We start from the raw sequence: 15,370 nt of genomic DNA, 5'->3' as shown, positions 1-15,370 counted from the left end.
AAGGTAAATAGTCAACATTTTTGGGTCGAGAGGCTTCATAGATGCTGAGTCGCTCCAGCATTTTGTGCGTGTTGCTTGGATTTCCAGCGTGTGCAGATTTTCTCATGTTTGTCATGTTAGACTTATTGTTTAAGCATCTTCTTAACCCACAGCAATGACTTTTTACTATCCTGTGCTATTCTTGTTCCCCGTCCAGTCTCTTCCGTTTAGATGCATGACGCTCTCTATCACTCAAACTGTTTCTATATTCTTCATCCCAAACAACTCATTTTCATCATGCATATCTCGTCTCTCTGTCCCATGACAGAATGCCAGATAACCCCTCACTTCTTTGAACAGAGGAGCAACCAATCACCCCCCAAAACCTTCGCCTGGTTGATGCGTATTCACCTTGAACAAATTTCCATTTAACCCCACTCACTCCAGATCCTTGCATGGATCCACATTGTACCTGCCTTTCTGTACGATATGGGAGACTGTTCTTGTTTCAGTTTTACTGAGAGACCTGTCCTCACATCTTTGTCCATCACATTGATGACTATATTGGCATTACTTTCTGTTGTCATTCACAACATGAAAGTTTCATCACCATTGCTGCTAGTTTCCACCATGCTCATTTTCATATTGTCCATGTTTGGCTCTTCCATTTTCTGACCTCTGTTTCCATCTCAGGGAAAGTGTTAGTGACCCAAATCCACTACAATCTCATAGACACTAATAGCTATCTTAAGTATATGTCCTCTCATCCTACCTCTGTAAGGATGCTGTAACATTCTCCCAGTTTCACCTACTCCATTGTATCTGATCTGATGCAGATACCTCTACATTAGTCATTCTCTTTAACTAGATTACCCTGCATCATATTTGACAGGTCTCTCCATGATCACCCCTGTCAATGGGTTCATTCTGCCTGCATACTCTTGTTTTTGCATCATGAAAAGCACTTCAGACAGACAAGTAGTGAGGCAATTGCTGAAGTCCTTGTTCAAAACAGCATCTTAAAAGAGGAAAATAAAGCAGAAAGGTTAGGGAAGGGAACTTTGAAGCTTTTGACTATTTGAGTTACTGTCTACTTCCTGACAGCTTGAACCAGTCTGGCCAACCTCTCTCGTTAACAAGATCTTTTCTCCCACAGAACTGCAGATCACTGGATTTTTTTTTTTGTTTATTGCACCCTTCTCCATTAAACTCTAGAGACTGATGTGCGTGAATATCCCAGGAAATCAAGTTTCTGAGATATTCAAACTACCCCATCTGGCACCAACAATCATTATTTCTTCCCCAGTCTAATGTTTGTTCTGAACAACAACTGAACCTGCTGACCACGTTTGCAGGCTTTTATGCATTGAGTTCCTGCCACATGATTGGCTGATAGATATTTGCATTAACGAGAAGGTGTACAAGTGCCTGATAAAGTGGCTACTGATAGTAATCAAAATGTTTTACATAGAATTGCAACAGTGCTTACATGCCAATCTGGGTTTTTTTTTCTTAACTGTTATCTGGATCCAATTAAAAACGAATTCAACTTTTTTCTTGGCTAAACGTATCGATACAATCCCTCGAGTTATTTCACATTTTTTATCTGAAGGAGTATCAAAAAAAGTTGAACCTTTGCTGTCTATGGAAACAGAAGATGTGCTTATTACAGCCAACAATTATGAGAGCAGTAATTATGAGACAGGTAATGAGCCAGATAAAGAATTTAGTGGAATAAGAGCTGAGGAAGGATTTGAGGATTGTGAAAATTAAGTACCACATCCACTGGAGGTTGCAAGAGTATGGTTCATGGTACAGTGGTATAGGGTGGTATGGTAGGAAAAGGTGTGAATGACTGCTAGAGTTAAGGCTGATTTATACTTGTGTGTCAAATGTACACCATAGGTACAGCGTAGCCACATACCCTATGCTGTACTCTACGCAAGCCCTACGCTGTAACCTAACGCGCACCTCTCCCAAAATGTAACTATGCTTCGCGGCGATGCAGACCTCAACAATGTGATTGGTCCGCTTGGTAGCATCGCATTTCCTCCTACGCTGCAGTAGTTTCCCATTGGGCGACTGAAGGGCAGGGAAGAAACTCTGGCTGCAGTGCTTTCCATAAAGCTTTACAGACCTCCGAAATTATGGAGGACCCGGTGCTTGACGCCAGTTTGTAGCTAGCTGCTACAGCCTGTTGACTTCCACCTGAAGCTAAAACTCGAACGCTGATCGCCAGTCTCTGAGTATACCGTGCGTACACTGATGCGATATTGATGGAGACGATGAACCAAATCATCAAATCTACCTGCCGACATCCGAAAATATTTGAAATGCATTTCCTCGTCCATGTCTCTCAGTGGCCGGACAAGCACAGAAAATTCACCCTCCTTCAGTTTCAATCGCCATCGTTTGAAGTTTGAGTTTCTTCGTGTTGAGTTTCTACACGAAGAAACTCAACACAGTGGCATAGAAACCCCACCGCCAACTAGCGTTTTGGCGGTGAATTGCAGAGCGACGCAGACATTCCAACGCACAAGTATAAATGCTCACAATAGCGTAGCCCACTTGCGTAGGCTACGGCGCAAGCTAGTACGCACAAGTATAAATCAGCCTTCAGTGTTGTTTGGCCTTTGGGAGATTTTGAAGGGAGGATCGGTAATTTAAAAAGAGGTCATTGGTGAAGAGGCATGGAGACAAATTATGTAATTTGGATCATCCTCCTGCCTTCAAATGTATGGGGTTGCCTGATTCTTCCTGAACTACAGGAGAAGACTGGTCCTTGCATTGGCATCTAACTTGAAGGAAATAATATGCCAAGCAATGAACACTTTGTAGGCATGACGCCAGCGTATCTGACTGTGTGCTCAAGTCCTTAAATGTAGCTTGAACAAGTATTTCTGACTTACAGGAGAAGGAATTTTAATTAAACCAAACTAAAGTCTATTGTAAATGAATGGCATTGACATCATATGATCATCGTGTAATCTCATGGATCTATCATTTTTCACAGTGTTACACGTCATGATGTTGTTTGTTGACAGAAATATCTGTAATAGTAAATGAATGTCAGTCTTTGTAATACTTGAGCAATTTGTGCTTTGCTGTAGGGCATGTTTGAATATGAGGGAAAGAAGGACTGTGAAAGTGAGAATAATTTTATGGAAAGTTTTAAAGTGCATTTTATCAAGTACAGTTTTTCAATGTTGTCACTTTTCTGTTTACACAAAGGGTGAATATATTAATAAAGTGTTTTCTTTAAATCTCCAGGTATCTGTTGAAAAGGTTCTCAAAATAATGAAGGAGAATGCAAACAAGGCATTGACAATAATTCTTGCTGCAGTTCAACAAATTGCATCCATGGATTGGTCTGAAAGCATCAAGAATTTGAAAGTAAGTTTGAAAATACAACATAATAACATTTTGGAAGAACCTCAACCAAAACACCTTTGGTTTGATGTGTTGTGTGTTAATACAAATTCTCAGTTGTAAAACCAAGTGACTTCACCTGGCATTGTCTGAAGCATGGTAGAAATTAGTCCTTCATTGTTTGCATTAAAGGTATATACAGTTGCAAGAAAAAGTTTGTGAACCCTTTGCAGTTACCTGGTTTTCTGCATTAGTTACTCATAAAATATGGTCTGATCTTCATCTAAGTGAGACCATGGAAACTGTACAGATTGAAAAGGAGGAGGTGCTTGCTGTCTTGAGGAAAATTAAAGTGGATAAATCCCCGGGACCTGACAGAGTGTTCCCTCGGAGGAGACTAGTGTTGAAATTGCGGGGGCCCTGGCAGAAATATTTAAAATGTTGCTGTCTACGGGTGAAGTGCCGGAGGATTGGAGAGTGGCTCATGTTGTTCCGTTGTTTAAAAAAGGATCGAAAAGTAATCCGGGAAATTATAGGCCGGTGAGTTTAACGTCAGTAGTAGGTAAGTTATTGGAGGGAGTACTAAGAGACAGAATCTACAAGCATTTGGATAGACAGGGGCTTATTAGGGAGAGTTAACATGGCTTTGTGCGTGGTAGGTCATGTTTGACCAATCTGTTGGAGTTTTTCGAGGAGGTTACCAGGAAAGTGGATGAAGGGAAGGCAGTGGATATTGTCTACATGGACTTCAGTAAGGCCTTTGACAAGGTCCCGCATGGGAGGTTAGTTAGGAAAATTCAGTCGCTAGGTATACATGGAGCGGTGGTAAATTGGATTAGACATTGGCTCGATGGAAGAAGCCAGAGAGTGGTGGTAGAGATTTGCTTCGCTGAGTGGAGGCCTGTGACTAGTGGTGTGCCACAGGGATCAGTGCTGGGTCCATTGTTATTTGTCATCTATATCAATGATCTGGATGATAATGTGGTAAATTGGATCAGCAAGTTTGCTGATGATACAAAGATTGGAGGTGTACTAGACAGTGAGGAAGGTTTTCAGAGCCTGCAGAGGGACTTGGACCAGCTGGAAAAATGGGCTGAAAAATGGCAGATGGAGTTTAATACTGACAAGTGTGAGGTATTGCACGTTGGAAGGACAAACCAACGTAGAACATACAGGGTTAATGGTAAGGCACTGAGGAGTGCAGTGGAACAGAGGGATCTGGGAATACAGATACAAAATTCCCTAAAAGTGTCGTCACAGGTAGATAGGGTCGTAAAGAGAGCTTTTGGTACATTGGCCTTTATTAATCAAAGTATTGAGTATAAGAGCTGGAATGTTATGATGAGGTTGTATAAGGCATTGGTGAGGCCGAATCTGGAGTATTGTGTTCAGTTTTGGTCACCAAATTACAGGAAGGATATAAATAAGGTTGAAAGAGTGCAGAGAAGGTTTACAAGGATGTTACCGGGACTTGAGAAACTCAGTTACAGAGAAAGGTTGAATAGGTTAGGACTTTATTCCCTGGAGCGTAGAAGAATGAGGGGAGATTTGATAGAGGTATATAAAATTATGATGGGTATAGGTAGAGTGAATGCAAGCAGGCTTTTTCCACTGAGGCAAGGGGAGAAAAAAACCAGAGGACATGGGTTAAGGGTGAGGGGGGGAAGTTTAAAGGGAACATTGGGGGGGGCTTCTTCACACAGAGAGTGGTGGGAGTATGGAATGAGCTGCCAGACAAGGTGGTAAATGTGGGTTCTTTTTTAACATTTAAGAATAAATTGGACATACATGGATGGGAGGTGTATGGAGGGATATGGTCCGTGTGCAGGTCAGTGGGACTAGGCAGAAAATGGTTCGGCACAGCCAAGAAGGGCCAAAGGGCCTGTTTCTGTGCTGTAGTTTCTATGGTTCTATGGTCACAATAAATAGACAAACACAATCTACCTAAACTACTAACACACAAACAATTGTACTTCTCGTCAATACTGAGTGCACCTCTTAAACAATCACGGTCTAGGTTCAAGAAAGTATGTGAACCTCTGGGGTAATGCCTTCTAAAAGCTATTTGGAGTCAGGTGATCCAATCAAAGGGATGCGATTGGAGGTGTGGCTTGTAGAGGTTACTGACAGAGTCTGATCTTCTCCAGAAAGATCTGTGTATGTGTACTGTGCCTCGATCAAAACAACTTTCAGAGGAACCCAGACGAAGAATTGTAGAGATGCATGAAGCTGAAAATGCTACAAAAGCATTTCTAAAGTCCTGATTATCTGTCAGTCCACAGTAAGAGAAATTGTCTACAAATGGAGGAAATTCAGTACTTTTGCTACTCTCCATAGGAGTGGGCATCCTGCGAACATCACATCAAAAGCACATGTGCAATGTTGAAGGAGGTGAAAAAGAACCCAAGGGTAACAGCAAAAGACCTGACAAAGTCTCCAGAATTTGCTAAAGTCTCTGTTCCTGTGTCCACTATAAGAAAAACAGTGAACATGAATGGTGTTCTTGGAAGGATACCACGGAGGAAACCACTGCTCTCCAAAAAAAAACATTGCTGTATGTCTCAGGTTTGCAAAAGACCACCTGGATGTTTCACAGTGCTTCTGGGACAATGTTCTGTGGACAGATGAGTCAGAAGTTGAATTTTTTGGCAGAAATTCATACCACTATGTTTGGAGAAAAAGGATGCTGCACACCAACGCCAAAACCTCATCCCAACTGTGAAGCATGGTGGGAGGAAGGAGCATTATGGTTTGGGGCTACTTTGCTGCCTCAGGGCTTGGACAGCTTGCAATCATTGAGGGAACAATGAATTCAAAACTGCATCAAGACATTTTACAAGAGAATGTCAGGATAGCAGTCTGTCACCTGAAGCTTAATAGAAGTTGAATGATGCAACAAGACAATGATCCAGTCAACAACAGAATAGTTTAAAAAGAAAAAAAATGTGTTTTGGAATGGTCAAGTTAGAGTCCAGACCTTAACTCAATTCAGATGCTGTGGTATCAGAATCAGAATCTGGTTTATTATCACCTGAATGTGTCATGAAGTTTGTTAACTTAGCAGCAGCAGTTCAACGCAATACTTGATAATGTAGAAATAAAAAATAAATATATAAATAAACCAATTACGGTAAGTATATGTATGTATATTAAATAGATCAAAAATAGTGCAAAAACAGAAATAATATATATTTAAAAAGTGAGGTAGTGTTCATGAGTTAAATGTCCATGTAGGAATCGGATGGCAGAGGGGAAGAAGCTGTTCCTGAATTGCTGAGTGTGTGCCTTCAGGCTTCTGTACCTCCTTCTTGACATTAACAATGAGAATTGGGCATGTCCTGAATGATGGGGGACCCTAATAATGGACCTTGCCTTTCTGAGGCACTGCTCCTTGAAGATGTCTTGTATATTACAGAGGCTAGTGCCCAAGATGGAGACGCTTAATTTTGCAACTTTCTGTAGCTTCTTTCAATCCTGTTTCCATTTCCCCAATACCAGACAGTGATGCAGCCTGTCAGAACGTTCTCCACAATGCATCTATAGAAGTTTTTGAGTGTTTAAGGGAGAAATCAAATCTCTTTAAGCTCCTAATGAAATATAACCACTATCTTGCTTTCTTTATACCTGCATCAATATGTTGGGATCAGGTCAGATCCTCAGACCTTGATACCCAGGAACTTGAAATTACTCACTCTCTCCAGCTCCAATCCCTCTTTGAGGATTGGTTTGTGTTCTCTCATCTTACCTTTCCTGAAGCCCACAATCAGTTCTTTCATTTTTTAACATTGAGTGCAAGGTTGTTGCTGCCACACCACTTAGCTAGCTGGTATATCTCACTCCTGTACGCCCTCTCAGCTCCATCTGAGATTCTACCAACAATGGCTGTGTGATCACCAAATTTGTAGATGGCATTTGAAATATACCTGACCACACAGTCATGGTATAGAGGGAGTAGAGCAGTGGGCTAGCACACGCCCCTGAGGTGAGCTAGTGTTAATCGTCGGGGGCGGGGGGGAGATATTATTACCAATCTGCAGATTGTGGTCTTCCGGTTAGGAAGTCAAGGATCCAACTGCAGAGGGAGGTACAGAGGCCCAGGTTTTGTAGCATATTGATCAGGACTGTGGGAATGATGGGGTTAAACGCAGATCTATAGTTAACGAACAGCATCTGTGGCATGACCTGAAGAGGCCTGTTCATGCAAGGTATCCCAGAAATACTGATGAACTGAAACAGTTTTGTATGGAGGGATGGTCTAAGATTCCTCCTACCAGTAGTTACAGGAAACGTTTCATGGAGGTTATTGCTGCTAAGGGAAGCTGTACCAGTTATAAAATACAAGGATTAACATACTAATTCCAACCTGGCCTGTGAATGATTAAACAATGTTTTCAACAAAGACATGAAAAGTATAATTGTTTGTGTGTTATTAGTTTAGGCAGATTGTGTTTGTCTATTATTGTGACTTAGCTGAAGATCAGACCACATTTTATGAGTAATTAATGCAGAAAACTAAGTAATTGCAGAGAGTTCGCAAGCTTTTTCTTGCAACTGTATGTACAGTACTGTGAAAAAGTCTTAGGCACCATAGATTTTTATATGGTTTCAGATGGTATAGCGCCCACAGAGCCCTGATCCCAACATTATTGAGCCTGTCTGGGATTACCTGGAGAGACAGAAGCAAGCGAGACAGCAGCTTTTGCAGAATTGTGGCAAGTTCCTCAAAATGCTGGGAACAACTTACCAGCTGATTTTCTTATACTGTATAAAACTGCACAACAGTGTACCTAAGAGAATTAATTCAGTTTTAAAACAAGTATTGATTTGATTTATTTTTTTTACCGTTTGCTGCTCTTTATAGTAATTTTTAAGCTTTCTGCGTAGTGCTGGCTGCTGATTGTATGCCACTTCTGAAATCCAGTTTCAATGGAGAGAGAAATCAATGCAATTTCTATAAAAGAATGCGTAAAGCATCTAGGAGGTGGCATTAACTCTGTCGATATATCTCAACTGGTAACCTCTTTGTTCTACGTCAGAAAAGAGTATTTTTAAGTTTTCTAATTCAAATGAAATTCAGCACACCAGCCACAATTATTTAACCATTGTATTAAAAATCATGAGCCATTTAATTCAGAGGTTCAAAGGTTAGTTTTGTTGTCAAAATATACATGTACACTACAACTCTGATATTTGTCTTCTCTAGATAGCCACGAAATTTCAGAAAGACTGTGAGAGTTGTTGGAAGAAAAGACATCAACTATCCCCCCCCAGCACGAAAAAGAAAAAGAAACAAAATTCGCAACCCCCAAAATCCCTCGCCCTTCATTAAACTGGTTTGATGAGACTCCTTACCAAAAATTCAAAGCTGAAAAATTTTTCTTCCTGTGCATTTTTAATTACCCTTTTATTTTCTAATTTTCTTTGTTCACATCTTTAGACCAAAACCAGAGCAAAGCATAAGGCTGTCCCAGTTGAGAAGTCTTTGCAAAATTCGGAATTTCCCTATTTGAAAGTAGCAGGAAATCTTTCGAACAGAGCCATTTATTGACACAAACATAAATGTTAGGGGAAGTCCATTAGTAAGCGCCTACCTACACTGCACATGGAGCATATAAAATGTCAGTGTAACTGGGTTTTTCTCAGTGGGTGGCAATTGTCTAATTGTCTGTTGCTGATTTTAAAAGATTGAAAAACCACAGTTCCTGTGTAGAGTGTTGTGTAATGCTTTTCGGTGAGGCAAATAACAAAATAAAGGGTTTTTATTATAATCTCTATTTAAGATAGTTAACACTCAACCAATAGCAGAAGCTAGTACTAGATTGTATTGGAAGAGTCATACCATATGGGGTAATCAGTTTTTTAAAGATATATATGCACACTCAGATACTACTCAACTTTCCCACCAATATATAGATTATGAAGACACGTAGTCCTCTTTTATTGTCATTTAGTAATGCATGCATTAAGAAATGATATATTATTTTCCATTACATATAATTCCCATTATATTCAGCGGACATATAAAATTATAGTTAATTATTTTACAAAGACTTAGATATTAACTAGAAATTTAGCCAAATATATCGATTGATATTTCAATCCTCAACTACTACTCCATAATATAAACTTTATAGTGTTTTGAACTCTACAGTATTTATCCACAGTACAGATTATCACATAGAAACATAGAAAAAAAGGAAAAACATAGAAAAAAAAAATCACGATAGACCTCTTCTCCAAAGATCTCATGTATGATTAATGTTACATCATATCTATTAAAATGTCCTAACTGGACCACAGCTCAATACACCCATCCACTACTTAAATAATTTCAGTTATACATTGTTTCAAAAATATTTTCCAAATCTCACAAATCCAATAATATTTTTTCCTAATTTATCATCACCATGTATGTAGAGCAAACAGACAAGGACAGGTTCCTATCCCAAGTAAAATATTGATGAAGAAAAACTGAACAGATTTTCAGACCAATTCTCATTTGAATATTTTTATTATCACTTAATCTACACAAATAATGATAACCTCTGCATTATTTAATTCATCTCTTCATGCATCCATCAAGACTCTCAGATGAGAAGGGCCGTGAGGTGCCAAAGGATCATGATACTACAGAATTGAGCTATGGCAACTCACAGCACACTTGGAAAATGTCAGGTCCTTCATCCCTCTGCTTTGAAAGAGAAGGAAGACACTTCCATATCTTTTTGTATGTAAATCTGTAAAGTTCCTCATCCTTTTGTACCATCTGACTGCCTCTTAAAACTGTGTATAGATTCAGGTTCCACCAGCTTTTTTAGGTTGAGTATTTCAAATTGCAATGGTGCATTGAAAATAATTTTCTTCAGTTTCCCCTTGTCCCTCCAAGATATTTTCCAATGATATCAAATGTAAACCCCCTCACCAGAGGAAATTATTTTATGTCCATACTATCTTACCCTCTCACCATATTGAAAATCTCCAATGGTTTTCACTTAACATTCCCTATTGCAAGGAGGACACTCTAGCACAGAAATGAGCAAATGCTCCATTGTCAAAGGTATTATCCATCAGAAAATTTTTAAACAAAATCTTTGTTGTCTAATACTAATGATATTGTGACACAATGTGACAAGACTAGCCACCAGCACTATATATTAAAAAAATTATAAATGACTGATTCATCTTTCTCCCTTGACCAGATTTTATAATATTTGTCTATAATATCTGCTATTTTGCCTACATAAAAAAGGAACTGAACTTTTTAATAATCAGCTGTGCATGAAGGAATAGTTTTTCATCATCTTATTTTAAAAACTTACTTGAACTTCTGAACTCACTGCTATTTCCTGGTAGACCTTCTTATAAGAACTGCAGTTGGGTTTCTGCAATTACCCCATCGACTTTGAGCAGTTCTTGGTGTTGCTTGTTAAAATGAACAATTTGAAATGCAGAACTGAATGCTCTTCTCAGCCTCAGAACCTAAGCAATTAAATTCACTCATCTGTCCTGATTTGTAATGTTAAAGTGACCCAGAATCTGCTTTTGCTCTGTTAGAATAGAAGGACAGAATAAATAGAGGCAGAATGAGGAACATAGCTCTTTCAGTTTTCACTAACTCGTGACTGATCTTCCAAAATACAGCTTTAATTTTATCAATATAATTTTACTCTCACCTGACAGTGGTCCAAAAACCATTGGCAGGTTTCGTGCTAACACTGTGGTCTTTTCCAGGATACAAAGGACTAGTGTAATTTTCAGTTACCACCAACACAGAAATTTAGCAGGGTAGGATTAACCACATGATACACATCCTAATCAATTATGTAGGAAGATGCAATAATGTACATATCTGTTCCCAGTAAAGTTCAATGTTCCCTCTGATTGCAGTTACGATATTAGACAATTGTGCTATCATTCAGTTCAAAGAATGTGTTTTAATGGGCATCATCTTTGATTTCTAGGCTGCTCAAGAAGCATCAGTTATGCTGCCAAAGCATTGAAACTCCAGTGACTGAAGAAAGTCCCATTGCTCAAGAATAGTTGGTAACCCTGGTGATATATTTCACTCCAATCTTCCTGTTTGATGTTACATTAATAAAATATCTGGACATCAGAACTAGAGTTCATCTGCTAGTAGTTGCAATATTGTTGCAATATTGTCACTGCAAGTGGACAGAAGGTTAGCAAATGTGGATGAAGTAGAATCAATTTTTAATGAGGATTGATGAAGTTAATAACCTTTTAGAGGGGAAAAAGAGTCAGAGTGGAGTCAACATGGTGCAGTTTCATATGTGCTCTAGTTACAGTGTCCTGTAAGAGTATTTAGCCCCCAAATTCTTCGTTCAGATAAATTATTACAATCAGAGATTTTCATAAATTCAACTGAGAATTTTTATTTGTGAATCACATGCTCCTTTTTTCACAGTTGTGCCAAAAAAACAAGGAAAATTGTAAAGCATGAATAACTAAAAATTCAAAAACTGATATGTCAGCTGTTCAAAAGTCTCCATTCGCCTTCGTTCAGAACTTAGTTGAACTACCTCTCACAGCTGTTACAGCCAATAGGCTTTCTGGACAAGTCTCTATTAGCTAAACACAGTGTGATGGAGCAAGATTTACCCATTCCTCCTTGCAAATTTGGAAGTGGCAATGAACAGCAGTCTTGAGGTCTTGCCTGAGATGTTCAATCAGTTTAAGGCCAAGACTCAGCTGGGCCACTCAAGGACATCAATTTTCTTAATTTGAAGCCACTCCATGGTTGCTCTGGCAGTGTGCTTTGGATTGTGGTCCTGCCTCACAAAGCTTCCTCACAGTTTAAGCTTTTTGGCAGAGGCTATCAGTTTTTATCCAAGATCTCTGTTTTTAGTGGCATTCATCTTCCCATCAATCCTGACCAAATTTCCTGTCTGTGCTGTTGAAAAGCATCTCCTTAGCATGATGCTGCTTCCACCATACTGTACAGTAAGGATGATGTTACCTGGCTGATGTACAGTATTAGATTTATGCCACATGTACCACTTAGTGTTGAGCCCAAAAAGTTCCACTTTAGTCTCATCCGACCACAAAACCTTCTTCTGCATCTGTACACCACCTTCTAAGTGACACTTACCAAAGTCTTTACGAGCAAGGATGTGCTTTTTTGTCAGCCAGGGCTTCTTCCTTGTCACTATTCCATTAATACCCTCACCTGCCACTCACTCAGAATGACTGTTGGTGTCACAGTAACTTCTGTTACTGTGCCACTCTTCTCCGTCGACTAAGTTTACAAGTCTACATGACCTAAGCAGTGTGACGGTAATTTCATATTTTTTCCACTTTTTCACGATGGACTGCACTGAGCTCCAAGGTATGTTCAGTGCCTTTGAGATGGTCTGGTACCCTTACACAGATTTGTGCTTCTTCATTATCATTTACCTGACTTGTCTTGAATGCTCTTTTGTCTTCATTTTGGTTTGGTCTGTTGAATATCTACCATACTTTTGGACCTTGCAGAGAGGGGGATAATTTTTCTTCTGAATTCATTGAAATTAGGCGACCTTCCAATTTTCTACATCAATAAATTGGGGGAGTTGATAAGGTAATATATAGTATTGCATCTGAGGAAAGTCAGTGTAGTAATTACAAAGGGGATGAATACCTTTTCAGCCTCACAATTTTGGCTTTTAATTTTTAGTAAATTGTTGACAGGCTTTAGAATTTTTCTTTGATTTGACATGATGTGTATTGTAGATAAAATTTTAAAAATCCTACTTCAATATATTTTAAATTTAGAAAATGAAACAGTAAAATGTGAAAATTGTGGTGGGTGACTGGATATTTTTTCAAGGCACTATGTTTCCTAGTTGGGGCTCACCTGGGAGCAAACAGAACTTTCCCAACAAAACTCTGAGAATTGAAGATAAAAAACCAGTTTTGCTTTAACATCAAACTTTGTCCAATACCTATATTACCAATATAGATTGGTGTCACAAAACCTGTGGGTCAACTGTCTAAGAAAAATAACAAGATGGCTTGAGTTGCAAAAAATAGATTGAGGTGCTTTTATTTACAAAAATAGTGGAAAAACAAAAACTTGGACGTCCACATCAAAACAAGAAAAATGAAAAAAAACAATATATATACAGCTTGCAATTGTCACCTGTCTGGTTAACAGCCACCCTCAGACTAAACAAAAAAAACCCAAAGCCTTGGTAACCCGAGGCTTATAACTGCTAAGCCCCGCCCCCTAGACCAACCAAAAGCTAATTAACTCAATTATCTTCCATTTCACACAATCTGAAACTCTACTGCCAGTTCTCACAATTAACACATATACCTCATTATAGGATTTACCATTCCCGTTTAAATAACTTAAATAAACCCCAAAACTTTACCACAAGATGAGTAATTAGGTAACAAAATCCTTGACCCAGTTAAAGATGGTATCCTCCACCATCAGCACACCGGTGCAGGTTGCTGCTGCCTCTATATAAGACAGCTCTATGCAGCAGCTCTGTTTCAGACCCAGTGACTGTGGAAGAGAGAGACATCAGATTATCATGACACTTCGGCAAACACTTATTGAAAAGATGAATGTGAATAAATTGACCTGAGATAGTTAAACTGTGACAAAGTGTGTTTCTGCTGGGGATGAGTGTAAAATTGTGACTGTTGATTTATTGTGATGCGTGCACTCACCACAATAACAGAGGGGAATAATGTGTGTGGATGACCCTTTGAGTGTTTTACTGAGTGTGTCATGTGCCGTCCGTAATCAGTGACGGGCCTTCGTCACGTTCGGTAATGGTGAGAGTATGATGAGACCCTTTAGTCTGCATTGGGTATTGTTCACCACGGTAAGGGTCCACAGATATATTGCACAACAATACTAAATGACAGCACGTGGTTTTCTGACATCTTAATGGCAAGGCCAAATTTTCTATTTGTCAATTACTGCCAAAACCTATTTTACCAGTAATTTTCAAATATACTCTTGATAATTGATTTGATTATTGTACATGAAATGCAAGTTAGATGAGTTTCTTTTTCAGCCCATTCTAAATTACAATAATAAGTAAACGATCAGTCCTTTCAAATTCACACCACAAACTGTTCACATGAATTACTTGATCTAGATTTTAGGAGTTAAGCTACTGTTGTTGTGACCCCCCCCCCTTTAGGGACCGCATTATTAAACAGAAACTCTAAATTTAAAAAAAGTTCTAAAATCACTTCCTCTAATCAGTTTGTCCTTTTGTTGTGTTGTAAAACATGTTCCAACTTATCGTTCCCTGACCTACACCACAGGGCAGTTTTGTTATCGGTCAGCAGGTGAGAAAAGTTGACTGCTTTACATTAAGTTGAGGATGATAAGAAACAGACCATCAATTTTCTAACCTGTTGAAATGGTATCAGTCACTTATTCCTATTGTTTTCCACTGTTATGGATCAATTTCACCTACTATTGGTGGAATCTGCTTAGTAACAGTCCATTTCCTCCTATATCAGTTGATTGTAAAAGCCACATCCTAAGTAAAAAGTATTAGATCTGGACTTCAAAAAAAGGCTAAACCCCAAACTGGATTCAAGGTAAATCTGAGATTGGATAATTAACTAACTAAAATGCTAGAAACAATCTGCTAGCTTGATTGCTGATCATCTGCACCCTAGACTGGGCTATTTGTCTCTAGCATGGTGCAGTCTTTCACTATCTGCCCATCTCCCAGGGCATCGGTGCACCACAGGATATCTGCAGACACAACTGCCAGTGAGAGTGAACACTAGGTCTCACGGGATGTCAGATATTTGGAGGAAATTGTTGAGAAGTAAGTTTGCAAGTGAATCTGTATGCTGATCTTTGAAAGCTGAAAACACATGAAATACAGGTGCAGTAAACAGGAAAGAAACAGATCCCCATAGAAGGATATCACAATATTAAACTAAAAAAGTAAATTGGGAAATAATTAATGTGATGTGGCGGAGAGCGGCAGTAATGTAAAATGCAACCAGCTAAAGTAAAGCTTGTGTGAGGATCTAGACACAA

General features: G+C 39.0%; 1 protein-coding gene and 1 long non-coding RNA gene across 3 annotated transcripts in view; one reads left to right on the top strand and one right to left on the bottom strand.

Annotated features, from left to right (window-relative positions):
* The window catches only part of LOC134357431 (uncharacterized), a 91,181-nt gene that overhangs the window by 24,048 nt on the left and 51,763 nt on the right, over positions 1-15,370 (bottom strand). The window lies entirely within an intron of this gene.
* mtap (methylthioadenosine phosphorylase) overlaps positions 1-15,370 on the top strand; it is a 206,951-nt gene that overhangs the window by 185,455 nt on the left and 6,126 nt on the right. For both annotated transcript variants that reach the window (XR_010020623.1, XM_063069001.1), the window contains 2 exons: positions 3,250-3,372; positions 11,310-11,391. Coding sequence is in view for 1 of the 2 variants with exons in the window: in XM_063069001.1 (XP_062925071.1) it covers positions 3,250-3,372; positions 11,310-11,348 (162 nt within the window). In the remaining variant the exon portion in view is untranslated. The remainder of the gene's footprint in view (positions 1-3,249; positions 3,373-11,309; positions 11,392-15,370) is intronic.

Source organism: Mobula hypostoma, chromosome 16 (assembly GCF_963921235.1).
Source record: "Mobula hypostoma chromosome 16, sMobHyp1.1, whole genome shotgun sequence".
Lineage (NCBI taxonomy): Eukaryota > Metazoa > Chordata > Chondrichthyes > Myliobatiformes > Myliobatidae > Mobula > Mobula hypostoma.
The sequence above is the reverse complement of the archived record's forward strand: the minus strand, read 5'-3'. Positions and strand labels throughout refer to the sequence as shown.